Genomic DNA, 19027 nt, shown 5'->3' on the forward strand with positions numbered 1-19027 from the left:
CATTAGTGTATCAGCGTAATTATTATTTAGCGCCGTACAACAAAAATTACAACATGACGTTGTGTCTTATACAATACAATAGCCCTTACCTCCGGAGTATTCATATGGTAGAAATAATGTAAAATGGCGTAAAGAAACGTATTTATGTCATCAGCCGAAGTGATAGTAGGACATGAATATCCAGTCCAAAATCGTAATTCCCCTGCAACCAAAATATAGAGTCGAATTTTAATCAGAGTAATTGCTCCTACAGAGCACATAATGCTCAAGTCTTCCACAAACTACTGAGGACGACAGACTATTCTTACCTCAAAATCCAAAGTCTGTCCGCTTTTCGTGGCGTCCTGCCCGTGTACAGGCATGCATTTGCTACTTCCGTGTATGCGCTATAAGAGCATACATGTAAACATAGAAGAGGTGCTATACCGCCAGATCCGGGGATGGCCGCCATCTTAGAGTGGGTCCCCGTTACGGTATTTGCTATACATATCAAAAACTATCTATTAATTGTATTATTTAACAAATCGCGGTCATTACTTTTGACATCTCGGATCTAGAAAGAGTCCATTGGGATCTCAGAGCTAACATTAATTCCCAATAGTTCACGATTGGTAATGTTACCGCATATTTAAAAAATAACTGCGGCCATTATTTCGGTGCAGAATTGATAACAGCATCCAATATTAAACGAAACAGTAAATAACTGCTAGGAACCACATGATGTATAATTATTTTTTAAACCTGAGAAAATACACCGGTTTAGGTGTATAGAGAGTGCACTTGGGTTATACAAAAATCATTGTAACAAGTCACAAACACATTTGATTCAGTAAATAAAAATTGATCAAGTTCAGATAGAAAAGTATTACTACCAAAAAAGTAAAATTACAACAGAGATTTCTTAAGAGTGTGAACAGATTGTACACTGAACCAAACCCTCAGTCCAACATTATCCAGATAGTGACACATCATTTGGCTAGTATATAAAGCCACGTTTCAATCACCCAGAAAAAATTGAAGCTCATGATCAAAGTTTATGCCATTCTCTACGGATTTTAAACGCATGATCCACTTTGCTTCACACCTACGTAGCAACAGCTCCCTGTTGCCCCCATGTGGATCTACTTTGATCTGGTCAATACCGAAAAATACAAAGTTTTTACTCTCTTTTTGGGCAGGACAATTATTTACATGTTCAGCTGTTTGATATATAGCATCATTTTGTTTTAAAGCTCTGACATGTTCTCCCATACGATCTTTCAACATCCTAATTGTACTCCCCACATATATCTTGAGATACATTGAATAATAAAGACAACATATTTTGTACTACATGTAATATTTGTTAGAATGGTGTACCTTTTGCCATTGTCTATCTGAAAGTCCTTGGTTTTATCCAGAGCATTTTTACAAACGCCACAGTACCCACATTTGTAAAAGCCCTTGGAATTCAATCCAATGTTTAAATAAACAAATGTGATTAATGAACATTTAAAACAATGGTATGAATCAGGACTGCTAGATAATGATGAATATTTATTTTTGAGAGTAAGTCGCCCAAGATACCCAATATTATATACTTTACCAAAGATTCACAAAGGTCTCCCCTTTCCACCAGGGAGGCCCATAGTTTCGGGGATTGGGGGACCAACTGAGGGTTTATCTCAATTTGTTGACATCTTTATTCAACCAGCAATTTACCCTCTATTGGTACACATCCCCAAATTACTTATCGAAGGGGGAGAACACTAGGTGCCCTATTGAGTCCTAGTTATCCAATTAGAAGATCAGAAACATGGTTAGATATACATTCCAAGGATTTTACAAATGTGGACCCTGTGGCGTTTGTAAATATGCTCTGGATAAAACCAAGGACTTTCAGATAGACAATGGCAAAAGGTACACCATTCTAACAAACATTACATGTAGTACAAAATATGTTGTCTATATTATTCAATGTAAATGTCTCAAGATATATGTGGGGAGTACAATTAGGATGTTGAAAGATCATATGGGAGAACATGTCAGAGCTTTAAAACAAAATGATGCTAGATATCCAACAGCTGAACATGTAAATAATTGTCCTGCCCAAAAAGAGAGTAAAAACTTTGTATTTTTCGGTATTGACCAGATCAAAGTAGATCCACATGGGGGCAACAGGGAGCTGTTGCTACGTAGGTGTGAAGCAAAGTGGATCATGCGTTTAAAATCCGTAGAGAATGGCATAAACTTTGATCATGAGCTTCAATTTTTTCTGGGTGATTGAAACGTGGCTTTATATACTAGCCAAATGATGTGTCACTATCTGGATAATGTTGGACTGAGGGTTTGGTTCAGTGTACAATCTGTTCACACTCTTAAGAAATCTCTGTTGTAATTTTACTTTTTTGGTAGTAATACTTTTCTATCTGAGCTTGATCAATTTTTATTTACTGAATCAAATGTGTTTGCGACTTGTTACAATGATTTTTGTATAACCCAAGTGCACTCTCTATACACCTAAACCGGTGTATTTTCTCAGGTTTAAAAAATAATTATACATCATGTGGTTCCTAGCAGTTATTTACTGTTTCGTTTAATATTGGATGCAGTTATCAATTCTGCACCGAAATAATGGCCGCAGTTATTTCTTAAATATGCGGTAACATTACCAATCGTGAACTATTGGGAATTAATGTTAGCTCTGAGATCCCAATGAACTCTTTCTAGATCCGAGATGTCAAAAGTAATGACCGCGATTTGTTAAATAATACAATTAATAGATCGTTTTTGATATGTATAGCAAATATCGTAACGGGGACCCACTCTAAGATGGCGGCCATCCCCGGATCTGGCGGTATAGCACCTCTTCTATGTTTACATGTATGCTCTTATAGCGCATACACGGAACTGGCAAATGCATGCCTGTACACGGGCAGGACGCCACGAAAAGCGGACAGACTTTGGATTTTGAGGTAAGAATAGTCTGTCGTCCTCAGTAGTTTGTGGAAGACTTGAGCATTATGTGCTCTGTAGGAGCAATTACTCTGATTAAAATTCGACTCTATATTTTGGTTGCAGGGGAATTACGATTTTGGACTGGATATTCATGTCCTACTATCACTTCGGCTGATGACATAAATACGTTTCTTTACACCATTTTACATTATTTGTACCATATTAATACTCCGGAGGTAAGGGCTATTGTATTGTATAAGACACAACGTCATGTTGTAATTTTTGTTGTACGGCGCTAAATAATAATTACGCTGATACACTAATGAAGTCCCGAATGTGATTGCAGGCGTGCTGTCCCATTACTTATGGCCGAATAGCCTGGGCAACACCGCGCACTTAAAAAAAATCTCTCGTTAAATTGAATAGTGCATAAAATTAGAAGGGGAACGCCGACAAAGGTAGGAATTACTTTACATTCTTTGGAATGACTCAGCACTAGACTGTATTGCTTGATATCTCTTCGGTTTAAGAACGGTCTTCCTGATATTTCTTATTTTTTCATTAGACCTCTAGGAGTGATTTTGATATTGTGCAGGTACCAGCATCATATTAGATGCTTCTTACTACCTAACTCTGGCACTTGGGTTGTACAAAAATAATGAACACTCTGGCAAATAAGGGTCCTTTATTATTGACACGTTGTCACCTCAAATAAATATTGATAATGTGAAAAAATGTGTTTTATTTTTACACTGTCATGATAATCCATATATATAAAATATGTGATTTACGTGCTTTGCATGAATCAATAGCCAGGGAGGCTACAATGCACCAATGTTTTATAGTCCTTGCACGGTCTGCATGTATATGGTGGACGGCTTTACGAATGTTTCTAAGAATGTATTACAAATATACACTTTCTGTATTATTTCCAGCCTTGACAAAGCCGTAGGTTTTCCAACCTAGGCGAAACGCATTGGCACAAGGATTGGATTTCTGTGGAATAAAAAGATTTCTTTTGCAAGCAGCTTTACTTTGGAGTGGAATTTTGGACTCACATATTTGACAACTTTATATAATCTCTGTGTGCTCCGAGATCTTGTATCTTACATCTTTACTTAATCAAGCCACATGTATTTGTTTAATTGAAAAAAGCATATTCTTATCTCAAGATGAACACCTCTAGTTCCTTAACACCACATCTCCGTTGAATTTTAGCATGATTGATTATTCATGAGCAAGATTACTATTCCAGGATGGAGAATGGATTGCCTGTAAGTTCATGCAATCTCGTCAAACTCAGTTCTTTAATCTAAGGTTTACTGCCAAACTATCTGGATAGCTCATGCAATCTTGCACTCAAATATCGATGTTTGGATGGGTCTGTACCATAGATTTTCAACATCACTTGAACGTAATGTATTTTAATTCCATTTCCATTCACTGCTCCTACTCTTACATAGATACAAGGCGGGAAAAAAGCAGGAACGAAGACCAATACTCCAGAGGCGCAAAGTATATAGAATGTGTTCAGTGGCAATGAGAGTAACTGTTTGGAGCAACCCCTTGCTCTCAATATTATTCTTGCCTCGTGTATTAAATTCTGAAAGAAGAGTCAACAATAAATTATGTGTATTTTTAGAACTCCACCCTGTGTGGAAAAGTAGACACTCTTCTAAAGACTAGTGAGTGGTTTGTGCAAATTGTAACAATGTGAAGATTCGAAATGTGTTTTTTTTTTACTTTCTTTTCTAGGACTTCCATATAATGAAGAACAAATCCACAAATTTGACAAGTAAGTTTAATTTTTCGTCTTGTGAGGTGGAAAATCTTAATATCAATTTTACAATTGCAACATTCTAGTTTGTGGAGCATTGGTTCGGGCTCTCAAAATCCTCACCTCACAGTCATTTAAGATGTTTAATCACTTGACCTGTACTGAAATTTCAGAGTGGCCCAGTATATGCAGTAAATGTATACAACGTTCTGTCTCCTAGGATGGCTACTCTTGCATAAGAGACTAACAAAAAAAAACAAATGCACATACCTTTTGAAATGCCGTGCAGAGGCTGAAAGAGTCAGATTTTTGTCATTTTCTAACTTTACTTCCCAGCTTCATTACTCAATTTCTTCTCGTCTTCTGTTATGAAATGGTTGATAGCCCTTCATTCTCTTTATGTAAGTTCTCACACAACAGATTTGTCCTGCTTTTTATACTTGAACAACTCGTCACCTATCTGATGTGTTTCTTTCTCTAATCCCTCGTCTTCTTTCTGCATCCTGGGTATCTTCTTGGAATTGTCTGTCTTCTTATGTTACACACAAATTATCTTTTCAAATGTGCAGAATGCTTTCATCTAGCACTCTACAGTCCACAATTTAGATTTGCTTCAATGGCTTCCCTTTCCTATCTCAGTAAGGTTTTGTTTCTGTATGTCTGTAGAGTTGTACCAGCTACCTGACATCATAGGCTCGCATCTCAATATTTGATTTCTGTTCTCTATCTTCCTTGTACCCAATCCTATTTGCTATGTGTACCTCCAGGTTTTTCACCAGGGGCATCTTGATGACATTTTCCTACCATTGATCTTAATATGTTGCCATATTGTTTAAGTACTGTACAATGCTTTAGAGGAAGTGCCATTTAAGCTTATCAAAATATAGCATTTAAGTGAATGCTATTGATTTAGGAACTGTAAATGTATTCCTAATTAATGCATATGTTCAAATAAATTGAGTGAAGTGCATTCCAGACAACAGTGCATAGGTGCATAATTATGCTTTAGAAATGTGCTTGCAGTATGTTTAATTTTAACGTATTATAGTGCCATCATCTGTCCGTCAAGTACTGATGACATATTACAGCCAGCAAAGCATTATTCTACAGGGAAGTGTAGAAAAGGTTAAAGTGCAACCTCTTTCATTAACCTGGCCAATTACATTAACTTGATAAAGGATTGCAAAGTTAATGGGTAAAGACAGTTAGTATATTTACCCGAACCTCAGCTGTTGGCCTTCAGGTTTATCCAAAAGATTAACAAATGGTTGTGTCAACATGTGAACACCACTTTTATCCAGTTTGTGGTGAATATCCCTAAAACGTTCAATGATGATTTGGATGTACATTCAAGTGTAGATGAAGGCTCCTCTCATCCACCACATATGCCACTGAAATGATCGGAGCAATTAAGCAATTGAAGTTCTAGAATGTTTGCTTCTGATGGATACTGTGATTCTGTTTCCTCCCCTGTGAATGTCCCCAGGTTCTAGACTAGATCTGAAAAAATCTCAAAGCAGTGTTCCTGTGCCCTAGGAGGTGACACTTTGTGACACAGTGTCCATGCTATTCTGCTCCAGACGACAAGCAGAGACGCATATTAGTACCACCCATGAGTGCTCGCATCAGTTCCTTTCTTTCTGCACTTTCAAGTACAGATACGAAGCACCACTCTTCACTCGTGAAGAGCTATTCTATATAAAAGAACTAATCCTGAAAGGGATGCCACCACCTAAGAAGATGGGGTTTAAGCCTTGTAAGGACTGTCGTATACTGATGTCTGCAACAGATGCCCAGGAACGTGCTGCATCCAAATAACCCAAAAGCCATCCAAGATCAAGAGGTAAAGTTCTATTTGGCTGCACACTGGAAGTCCCCACGCAGGTCCTGCTCCAAGTCATAGTCAAGAGCATGTACCAGCTCCTGAAGCCATTTCAGAGGCCGATCTTTCTCGAAGCCCAAATCTTCGGGTAAGTCCACGAAGAAACATAAGAAGTCCAGGAGGGTCTTGGCCCAAATCCTACCACTCTTTGGAGAATGCACAGGGGGGTCACCATGCCTGTTGGTCTTGATCCTGTCTCGAGGAACCCTTTCCATTTCTTGTTCCAATCAACTCGAATTCACTTGTCCATTGGTGACTGAATCTAATCGAACCCTTTTGTGTGGCTATTCTGTTCATCTTTGGGTCGCTTCTGGTTCACTCTAGCGCACCTATCAGCCCAAAGGATCTGCAGGTCTTCCACTTCGATTTCTGCTAGAGGTTTTGCCTTTGGTATGGTCAGGACTCCTTAACCCCATTTTGAGTTCTGTACCGGCATTGCTCCAATACGTAAACTGCATCAGCCACTAATTCTTCAACATGTCTGCTCAACCTAGGCCACACTCAGAACTTGATATTGTGAGCCCATTGGACTCAAACACTATCCCACTATCACACAGCTAATTCATACATTGCACCAGATTTTCGGCTCTAACTCTGATGAGATGAAATACCAGCATTTATAAAGCGTACAGCTACCTCCGGAGGCGTGTTCCAGCGCTGGGGACCGTCGGGAAGAGTAAGCGAGCTATTGCCCAGAGTCATAAGGTACAGGACTAAACTGCCGCCGGTGATCGAACCGTGAGCCCCCGTGTTCCGGAGTTAGCCGCCCTGGCCGCTGCACCACACCTCTTGCCAGCATTTTGGAGATGGCAATTTAGGGGCTGGGGAAGACCTTGCTCTCCTTATGATGCCGATGACTGGTATATGGGCTTACCATGGGGCCTCTGGACTAGACACCTCACCCAATACTAGCCTGATTTCCGCTCCTGGACCGCCAATTGAGGTGAGTACATTCTTTGCCACAGTAATCTGCAGGGCTGTTATGGTTCTTGACCTTCACTTTCCCACTATGGAGGTTAAAACAAATGTCCGTACAGAGGTCTCATCACCTTGCTAGGCACAGATGGAAACTCTTTCACCGTTTACTGAAGCCCTTGCAGACACACCAGTGGGCACTTTAGCTAAGCCATGATCTCCTTTCCCCTCACACACCCCCACCCCCCAGTCAACCAATAAGTCGCTCTGTGCCATAGACCTGCTCCAAGCAAGCCAGATTTTGTGACCCAGCATCGACTCCTGAGAGCTTGGTGGTCAGGCATCCACTAGCAAAGTAAACCCAAATCCCTTTCCAACTACTCCATCTGACAGGGAGTTGTTTGGCAAACTCATGTTCTCTTGAGCTAGTCTTGCCCTGAGGACAGGTAACTCCATCTGTCTACTTGAAGGTTATACCCACTCACTTTGGAATGTGTTTGGTGGGATTCTGCCCGCGGTCCTAGAAGACTTGCGACCATCACTTGCTCATACTTTTAAAGATGGTGGGGATGCAACCAAATTTGTCATTTTTTCAAGCCTGGACTCCACTGACTCTCTGGGTAGGGCCATGGGAACTAGCACGGTGATTTGGCGCACCTGGACGAGGTCTAAACGCTTCTCCAGGGACATCCATAATGAACATGTCTTGTGACTGCTTCCACCTATTTGGTGAGGAAGAGGTCCGGGCCTGGAGTGCTTTAAATAAAGCAGGACCACTGCATGCTTTTTACGCTCTGCGTCTGAGGTATCCAAAGAGTTTTGTAAGAAATTTACGTCTGCACCCATGGGTTGGGGCTTATATTTGGCTCAGCTTCTGGAACAGATTAGCATTGACGCGGGTTGCACAGCGCCACCTACCAGAGAACAGGAGTTTAATTGTTAAATACTATTACTGTTATTGGGCTTTTTGGGCAGCCAAAACATTAAATGAATTGTTGACAGCATTCATGTGTTAAATTTATCCAGTCCGTAGGGCTGTCCTTAGTGACTTTCCACAAGTGTATTGGTCTACACACAGTAAACGCATTCATTCACCACTTATGTCATTGAAATGACAGGACCAGCTGAAGTCCTAGAATTCTGCTGATGTTCATTACTATCAGTGAGAGTTTCTAGGTGTGCACAGATTTGCTCAGTTTTGCATTTAAAAGTCAGCAAATGTATGTGATGTCTGAAACACTGGGCTAATCTCCAAGCAACTTTTGGTTCCATAAACAAAAATTGTGAATGTCAAGATTAATAATTGATGCGAGCCTAATGCCATGTTTGCAACATCTGTTAACATTTACTTAGGACTGAGAGGGTCATTGGATTGGGAGGATTGCATCTTGCTATATGCAGATGATATACTGCTCTTTCTAACCTCCCCCCGTAGATCACTCAGAAGTATCTTAGACATTTTCGCAGTATTTGGGCGGCACTCCGATTTTTCAATGAATTGGTATACATCACTAATGTATGTGCTCCATAGCGCCCCCCGTTTGATTGTCTGAATGCAGACCTCTAAGGGTGGATTCGTTATTTGGGAATATTTGTCACTCATGACCCAAAACTACATTTTGAAAGGAACCTGCTCTACGGAGGCTGCGGCGGGATATTGCTGCATGGAGGACGCTACCTCTCTCACTCCCAGGGCGGGCGGCGTTATTTAAGATGATGTCTCTGCCCGCTTCTTATACGCACTGCAGAATGCGCCCAATCCGATGCCAGCCAGTTATTTCAGGGAAATAGAGGGTCTTCAAAGGGAACTGATTTGGAATGGGAGACCTCATATAGCGCACAAGAAACTGGTCCTCAACTGGTATGACGGTGGCATAAGGCTCCCAGTTATTAAGAAATGATACTGGGCTGCCCAACTTGCTGCTATCAACCAAGCCACCTACTGTGATCCCCATGATCCATGATATGCCATGGACAGATGGCTTTTGCCGGGCGGAAACTTTCAGGTTGCACTGTACTCCCCTCGGAGAAAGTTGTCACTCACTTGCCCAACTGAGCATGCGGTGAGAATCTGGCATGACGTCCAAAAGAGTATGGGCTGGAGAGATAAACTGACCCTTGCCACCCGTCTGTGGGATTTGGAACAGCCAGGTCCGTTGAGATATTCCAAGGCCTTTGATAGGTGGGACCTCACAGGCATATCGCATGTAGGTGTTCTCTGGTCCAAGGGAGAGGTACTACCATTTTCTACACTGAAACAACAATATAAAATCGTAGACACAGAACTCTTCCGCTATCTGCAGATCCGCCATGCTCTCTATGCACGTATACCAAAGGGTACGTCACCCCCTGACTCTTCCCCGCTCGAGGACAGGCTACTAGATGGCTATTTGCCAGAAAAAGCGGTGTCCTATACATATAAAAAGCTAGTACACCATATCCCTGACCCCCTTCAGAAGCTTAGGGAGCACTGGGTGGCTGACGGCCTTGAAATAGACGACGAGGAGTGGCAGGAGGTGGTTGCAACCCCCCGGGAGGTGGGTATCTCCACCCGTTTGAAGCTGATCCAACTCAAGATCCTCCACAGGATCTATATCACAGGACCACAGTTGCTATGCATGGGGAGAGAAGGTGGGAGTGAATGTCGTAGAGGATGTGGGCAGATAGGCACATTTATGCACATCCTTTGGGAATGTGACCATATCCAGAGATTTTGGCAGGCTGTACATCGGATCCTTAGGACGGTCCTGCATAAAAGCATACACCCAGAAGCGAAAAGTTGCCTCCTTACACCACCCCACCCTTCTCAACACTCTAAAAGTTCGATTTGGCCTTGAAGGTAATGTTTTCAATTGGTTCTCCTCATTCCTTCATAATAGATCACAACAAATCAAGCTCAACCACTTCCTCTCTCAACCCCAACCCGTCTCACTCGGCGTCCCTCAAGGATCCAACCCCTCCCCAACCCTATTCAATCTGTTCATGGAACCACTCACTCTCATCCTCAAACAAGCTAATATCAGCTACCACCTCTATTCTGATGACACCCAATTATACTACAAGATCAAACCCCACAAAGACATACTTCACCTCAATGACACCTTGACTAAAGTTCAAACCTGGTTCCATCGGAACCATCTCAAACTCAACCCGAAAAAAACTGAAATCATACTGTTCTCCCCCAAAAACAATTCCCTTCCCATCCAACTGTGGATCAATGACATCAAAGCTCTTAACTGTTCACTCTCCACGTCTAATTCTGTTAAATCCCTAGGCATCAGTATTGACCAGAACCTTAATCTCAGACCCCCCATTAAAAATGTAGCAAAATGTGCTCTTTTCACCCTCCTCCACCTCAAGAAAATTAAACCATTTATTACAGCAGTCGATTTCAAGCTTGTTGTCCAATCGCTTGTCCTTTCTAGGATCGACTATGGTAACGCAACTCTGGCCGGCACCCCTAAAATCCATCTTGCCCCGATCAAATCTGTCCTCAATCTTGCTGCAAGACTCATCTCTGACTGTAAAAAATGTGATTACATCTCCCCCGTCCTCAAGAACCTCAATTGGCTCCCATTAGAAGGAAGATCCACCTATAAGATCGCTTGCATCACTCGCAAAGCCCTCCACCAAAACACACCTTCTTACCTTTCTACCAAACTACACAAAGCAGGATGCTCCAGGTCCCTGAGAAGCACTAACTCCCTTGTCCTTATCCCTCCTAGACTCAAATGTCAAAAGACCCAATCCCGTGCATTCTCTCGTAACGCTCCTACAATTTGGAACTCTCTCCCCAAGGATCTTCGCTGCAAACCCTCTTACTCTCTCTTCAAAAATGAACTCAAAGTACTTCTTCTCAACAAATACTGGGGTATCTAATGCAAACTCTGATAATTACACTGTCATTATATATATTTGCTTTAATTATGTATATTTGCTTTCTGTTTTTCCGCACAATCATTCGTTTATCTTCACCTCCATGTAAAGCGCTCTGATACTCTTGGGTCCAGCAGCGCTATATAAAACCTTTGAAATAAAATAATAAAATAAATAAACACTGGGGGTCTGATGTCCCACCCATAATATCGAGATGGAAACAAAACCTTGATTGGTGCATGTTCAGAGAAAAGACAGTATACATAGAACGAGGGTGTCAAAAAAAGTGTTCCTTGATTTGGGGCGCCTGGAATGCCTACAGAGATTAGATATGTGAGGCGCCATTGATAGCAAAGGATGACATTGATTTGTCTTCATAAGTCCAAACAGTGATAGTGTTTCGTGATATACTACTGTGCCATGCCATGTGTGTAATACAGATGATTGATGTATTGTATTTTTATTGCTATGCCGCTGTCTCTTTGTTTTGTCAATAAAAAAAGATTTAATTTTTTTTTTACTTAGGAGTATGTAAAACAGCCAATTACCATTTAGACTAAGTGGGATGGGTCGTTCCTAAACAAGAATTTCAGTCCTGTTTTAATTTGTTTCCTGTAATCAATTGGGTTACACACATTTAAGTGTGGCTTATGTTTGGATTTAAAGCATAGCATTAAAAAGTAATGGGTTTAATATCTTGAATAGACAGGTGATGCATCTTCCTAAAGAGAAAACCAACCAAGTTTTCCCCTACTAAGGTTGGAGTTTGACATCTTTTACATATTTATTTTGCAGACAGAAACTTTATTTGCACGCCACAAAAGCCTTGTCACTCTTCAAGGATGAATGTGTTCTGAAATATGAAACATTTTTGAATCAGGCAGAGGACTGGATGAGGTAGGTGAATGTCTTTTTCTATAAAATGTTATAAAACTAGAATGTTTGTGCACGTCACACATGGTAAATCTCCTGGTTTTATAGAGGCAGCGGTTAATCTGGGACTTTCTTCTCTCTACCATGATCGGGGCTCTCAGATCATGTATTGAAACTAGGGATTGTTTGTCAAACATGACTTAAATACCCTACTTTAGTTTGTGAGCACCCTCATTGCTCTCTGAGGCTGCCCACTTCCTATTACCACCTCTGTCTAATGATAGTTCTGATATGATTGTTTTCCCCTTGTGTTCTGATAGAGGGTTGTAAGAGAGTAATACAGAATGACTGTTCAATTGCAAAGCCTCATACTCGTAGGGAAGGTCTTTATGAAAAACCACTTGTGCAGCTTGCCCACTGCCTCAACGAGATTTCATAGAACCAATATTGATTTCTCCTTCATGTTGTGGGCACAAAAAACGTTAAGTTGGAGACTGCCCCAGTACACTGAGCAATTGTTGACTTTACAATTACACTTGGACTTTTCTTGCTTTCACACTATATTTGGGCCTTGATTGGACCACCATCAAGAACAGTTATTGTGGAGGTAAGAACAAAACAAACCTGCACATTTTATTGATATTTGGGGTGCTGAGTACATAGGTTACATGCACTTGGGAACTTGGGAAATGCCGGCCAGCACGCCTCACTTAAGTCCCCACAAGCTGTCCCAGCACTGCTTCCCTAGGAGAGACAAGATATTGCTGAATTTGGATGACTCCATTAACACTGTTCTTTTTTTTGTCTGTCTTCTTTCTTTTTTCACCTTTAAAGTTCTATGGTTGATTATAAACCTTAAATACTGCATATATCTCTGTTTGTACTGGACGTGCAGACTGCAGATATGACTGGTTGTTGCACAACCAACGTTTTTAGAATTTTTACATGATTTATGTTGCTATTGTTAAACCCAATAAATAAATAAAGAATAGGTATTGTTATCATGAAATTTGAATGTCAAATAAAGTGTATAAGGGTGGAGCACCTTCCCATGCTCTCTGATCTAGGTGGATGCGCAGGGCAAGAGACATATTTCCTGCTTTACTATATAAGGGCGTGCACATGATAGATCTTTTCACTGGTGACCACATGTGATTCTGTCAAGACATTGTCTCTACGTTACAGAGAAAAATCTTTGGTGCTTGTTTCAAATTTTATGTTCCTCAAATTAGACATAAAGAGCCATGTTACTCTGATACTCCCTCAATATAGCTCTTCTAAATAATGCCTTTGACCTTCTGGATAAAGATGAACAGAAAACGAACACAATTAACTTGAAGCTATTATTGACGTCATTAAAATTGTAGCGTTTCCAGATACATTTTAGCAAATATTTGAAAATACATACTACTTTCCGTGGATTACCAAGTATGTTATTTTTCTTTAAAGCCCTCAGTTGTGTCTGTTTTGTTATTTGATTTTGTGCTGTGTTGTCATGCGTAGGTGGCACTTAGTTTTAGATTAGTTGTTGTTGCCTTCAGTCAAGTTTGTTTATTGTACCCCTTTGCAGTGGTTTGGGCATCTTTGCTGCTTTAGAAAACCTTAAAAAATTATAATACAATTATTTTGGGAATATTTTAATTTGTTTCTTAATCATCTGTTTGATAGATTTTCTGAACATAGGATTTTTATTTTTGTATGAATAACTAAACTTAACCTAACATTACACACACACACATAAAAGGGCTGGTTACAATACGGAACATATATATGCATAACTACACAAGAAATTGTGCAGTTATTCATGGATTGGCTGTCTAGGCAACATAAGGGGGTTATGTGCAGGTATCTCCTCATCAAGCCTGCACAACCATGTAGCCACATAACATCATAATTTCAGAACCTGTATTTAGCTAATAGATGATACCAACAGATATTGCTTATTATTAAGGATACACTTCATTTAATAAAATATTACATTGCCTAAAAATATACAATTACAAATGTCAGTAGTGACCTAAGCCAGTATAAAAACAAGCATTTGCAATGCAATAGGTCTCGCATTTACGCGAGTTTGAGCTATTTACATTGCAAATGACAATGCCTTTAGTTTTGTTTGTGTTTTTGAAACATAAATAAAAGGCATTGTCATTTATAATGCCAATAGCTTAAACTAGCCTAAATGCAGGACCTATTGCATTGCAAATGCTTGTTTTGCTAGGCACAGATTAAGTGATTTGACTAGAATCACAGGATGTTGAGCTTTGCTGCCGAGACTCGAACCGGGTTCTCCAGCTTCGAGGTCGAACGCTCTAACCGTAAGGCTACATCCTCTCCCCTAGAAAATCGAACAGTTTGCACCTTAGGCCTGCTTTGCTTACTGTACAGAACCAGAATGACAGTGGTTTACCAACGTCCTCTAGGCCGCAGGAATTTACGTGTATGAAAATCATATTTCGGACTACTCATAGCAGCTCTGTTTATACTTTTAAAAATTCAGACAGGAGGTTGTTCATTGTCTATCAGAGTCAGAGGTCCCACCGCTGGGGACACCCAGGGCTACTACTTTAGATGGTAGCAACTAGGAGGGTTTGAGCTGGAAGGTTACTTATACCTCAACACATGTCACACAGACTGGAAGTCCAGGATTCAATGCCCCACACATACGAGGAAGTTGATTGAACACCTATTGAAATAACAGTCTTCAACGTCCCTACAATATATCATGGCAGTGCAGAATAAAGCACTTTCTGCTACAAAGGCAAACATACTTAACCCCTTCCGCGCTCATGACGAGCTCAGCTCGTCATGAGTGACGACGCTCGTACGCTCATGACGAGCTGAGCTCGTCATGTAACGCGTTTTTTAATAAAACGCAGCGCGCAGCGGGAAAACCGCTAGTGCGCATGCGGTTAAAGAAACCACTCAGGCCTATGTTTGCTGTACTCTTATTTTAGTTGGTTTAAAAGGCTTGATCGACTGGTTGTCTGAAATTCACTGCTTCACCCTTTAAGAATACTAGAAAGGGGTTCCCTTTCTGTTACCACCATGCAGAGATATGACGCACAAACATGGCAATCTAAAAAAAACTCTTATCAGTGGTCCTCCAACCAAGCTTACAATTGAGAGAAAGAATTAGGCGTTTCAAGAGAAACCACAAGCATTGGCAATGCCAACATGTTGGGCTTATAAATGAAAAGTAACTCTTCAGGCATTGACAGATTTAGGCAATCAACAAACCAACACACAACTCCTTCTTGCACTTGTGCATTTATTCATCCACCTACTAACTGATTTTTACATACACCAACTTATGCAACCACAATGAAACGTGCAATCAAACTCAACAACATATGCACAAAAATGTTAACATTGAAAAAAGAAAGCATGCCGCCACCTAAACATGGCAGGTATATATCCGCATTAATAAACTTAAGCATAGCATTTGGTGGCTGCATTGCAATGGTATTTATTGAACATAGCGTATCATTGTTTTAAAATTCCGGCTTTGCCGTCACTCTTAGAACCAAAGGTTTGGCCATCTTGGAATGATAAATAATACACTATGAACAATACCAATCCATAATGATTGCCTGGTTTAGAGGCAGTGGCTATGCATGATGCAGACTACTCCAGGTGAAATGAGCAGCAAGCCGCCTGCCAGTTAACATTGTCTGAGGAGCTGCTGTAAGCTTTAAAAAAAAAATTTAAAATAAAAAAGAGGATAAATCAATTAATGAAGCAGAGCCTATAAAAGGAGAAAATGAAAAACTAAAGGACTGGCCCACTCGCTCTGGCATACAAGCACACTCATTTTCAAGTGTATGTGCACATATGATCAGACAAAGGCCATCCCTCACAGGAGAAGAGCGTACACGGCTTAAGTGGGCTAACCCATTCCCCCAAGATGTACGCCGTCATAGATAGTATGAGAGTGTAAATTACATGGAGTGAGAGAGAGGATCACAAGTTGACTCAAATACTAGATAAAGCCTTTGGGAACACACAACCCCTTACTATATTGACACAACAGAAACGTAAAGAATAAAAAAAAAATGAAAAAACAGGTGCAGCCAATAACTGTGATAAGCCGCCCATGGGGGCACTAACAGACGTGTTCTTATCACTGCACCAGATGCATTGTGAGAAAGGGGAAGAGGAAGAAACTTAACAGAGAAAGGTTCATAGAAATGGTATCAAGCAAGAGTGGCGCATGAGTGGAGCAGGAAAGGTGAATGAGGGAACTCGGACAGGCCTTCGCACCGCCATAAAGACCAGCAACACTAATTCCACCATACTCTGATCAGCCATCCCTGGCGCCGTTAATTGGGAAAGCCAGTGCGCATCCCGCCAACGTCTGTCCTCCTGCAGTGTGTACTCACCAGCCCTCGTGAACTGCGTAGGCACGCAGTGGCCGAACTAGCTACGCCCGTACAAACTAGGTAACCTGTAGTGTTTATGCACGTGATCTTGAAGCCGGAAGAGCCCTGCAGCACACGCTGTACGCACCTGCAGACACTGTGTGTACAGTAAAATGGCTTTATGTAAAATTTCATACGCTAAGGGACAGGGCAGTCCCACCTCCCGGTACCCACCTGCCCCGTGCATGCAAAGAGTATGGGTAATGATGCCCATGAAAGGGCTGCAGACAGTATACAAGATGCCCACCTGCCTTCCTGCACTATGTATACCGTCCAGTATATGGCTCTCATGCCACCAAGACAGCTGCAGGACAGACCTAACACCTCACTGTATCGCGATGTTACGGTGCCTTGGGGAGTCTCGGGGGGGGGGGGGGGGTAGGGGGTCTGCTCCCTCACACCTCTCCCCTTGAGACACTGAGTGCGGCCGTACTTCCCCCGAGGATTGCAGCTCCCTGCTTACTTCACACCTCTCCCCACTTAAGGTACCGAGTGCTGCGGCACTCCCTGGGCTCTCGGGCCGTGTGATTGGTTACAGCCTGGAGCGGGGCCGGCTCCTCTCATTATGCTGATGGGACACGGATACACCACCGAGGGCACGACTCTGCTTAGACGTGGCAACGGCTGCGTCTGGACGGCTATGCCCTTCCTCGACCCCGCCAGAACTGCAACTGAGTTCAGACACCCCCTTCTCCTCCAGATCCAGTTTCCCTGCTGCTGGAGTCCGGGGAGGCAGCAGCTCTCCAGCTCCGCGAGGACAGAGCCTGGCTCGGCACATTCCGGACACATTAACCGGTTCCACCCCGCCTGACATTGAGGCCAGCCTGACAGAGAAGCAGGGGCGAGGTTTCCCTTACAGACCCACAGCAGGGATTGCGGCTACAGTCTTGGGGTTCCGAGGCCAAATTTGAGAGGGGCAGTGCAGAGGCTAAAATGAGTCCTGGAATGCAAGAGGCTGGTTCACTCGCAGATCCCACGGGTGGAGAATACAACACCGGGCGACAGTGACAGACCAGCGACTGTGGTGGAGAGTTCGGCCTGTGCGAGGCTTCACCAACAGCACAGAGGGAAGTGGGGAGGAAGCACATTATTTCAATTTCTATTTCCTTAGCTCCTGATATCCTCATGTGACCCACACCCACCTGTTAGGGTATTTTGCGATTATTATTGTATTAGGATTTTGTCTGTAGTCGGAAGAGCCCCACAAATAACCAACCTTTCATGTTCCCACTGACAGCCCTCGCTTAAGTGAGGAGTTCACTACGCCCCTGGTTCGCATCGTAAACAACTTTCCATTCCAACCCTGTTCCTCTCTGCCTCAACATGAATAGGCGAGTAACGGAGTCCCCAGTTGACCCTGTTCTGCACTTTACAGATTGAGGCTACATAATATGCCATAACTCTAGTTCACATCGCCACCTTCCCATACCCCCGGTTTCATTTACATGCCGCTCTAGATTAGGTGCTTATGCATTGTGGCAGGATAACTTTAGTTGCTTGCTCCAATGGCTTAACCTTTGTGGGCTGGCTCGTGTGTGATTTGTTTTTTGTACCTCTTTGTGACTCGTTTTTCCTTCACAGAGCTAGGTAGAAGCCACCAGTTGCTGTTGAACTTAGCGGTGGGAACACATCACTCCCAGAGACGCTGCAGCTTATAGACCCAGAGCCCGCAGAACTGCACCAGACTGTGTCCGGTGATTACCCACGCCACGCGTCTTTGCTGCTAACAATGGCTACGAAGTTCCCGGCAAAAAGCTTGGCTGCGTGCCAGGAGGCACGTATGACGCTCCAGAGCCCGCTGGGCCTGATCCAGGTCTCGGGGTGCACTGCTGGGGTCCACGAGGTGAAGCTGCAGACTGGCGCTGCGCCCGAGCCAGTGAGGAATGCCAGGTCCAGGCTGCGCCCGGTGAGGTGCCCGAGCCCCTCAAGCTGTGCACGGCCTGGCTAGTGGCCTACTTCTCAGAGCCCGGGAAGGTTGGCGAGCTCCCGCTGCCCCCATTCCAGCACCCGGTCTTCGAGAAGGACTCCTTCACCCGCCTCTCCAGCCAGGTGAAGTTCTGCGACTCGGTTTCCTACAAGCAGCTGGCTAGCCTGGAGGGCAACGAGACTGCCGCCCGGGCGGTAGGGGGCGCTATGTGGAGCCACCCTGCCCCCTCCTGATCCCGTGCCACTGCGTGGTCTGCAGCAATGGGGCGCTTGGCACCTATATGGGCGGAAAGGGAAACCACCTCATGGAGTGGCTGCTCGGCCGTGAGAGGCTCCTGCGGGCAGAGGTGCCAAGCAACAAGTGCCAGGCATGCAGCGAGCTTGATACAAAAAGTCCCAACCCAAGAAGAGAGACACCAT

The 19027-nt window shown here is 42.8% G+C and overlaps 1 protein-coding gene and 1 pseudogene across 3 annotated transcripts in view; both read left to right on the forward strand.

The window, feature by feature from the left end:
* Positions 1-19027, forward strand: part of TBK1 (TANK binding kinase 1) — a 428747-nt gene that overhangs the window by 315923 nt on the left and 93797 nt on the right. For all 3 annotated transcript variants that reach the window (XM_078676127.1, XM_078676137.1, XM_078676146.1), the window contains exons 16-17: positions 4693-4732; positions 12183-12284. In XM_078676127.1, the coding sequence (XP_078532253.1) occupies positions 4693-4732; positions 12183-12284 (142 nt within the window). The remainder of the gene's footprint in view (positions 1-4692; positions 4733-12182; positions 12285-19027) is intronic.
* On the forward strand, positions 18411-18992 carry LOC144771382 (methylated-DNA--protein-cysteine methyltransferase pseudogene; annotated as a pseudogene).

This window comes from Lissotriton helveticus, chromosome 1_1 (assembly GCF_964261635.1).
Source record: "Lissotriton helveticus chromosome 1_1, aLisHel1.1, whole genome shotgun sequence".
NCBI lineage: Eukaryota > Metazoa > Chordata > Amphibia > Caudata > Salamandridae > Lissotriton > Lissotriton helveticus.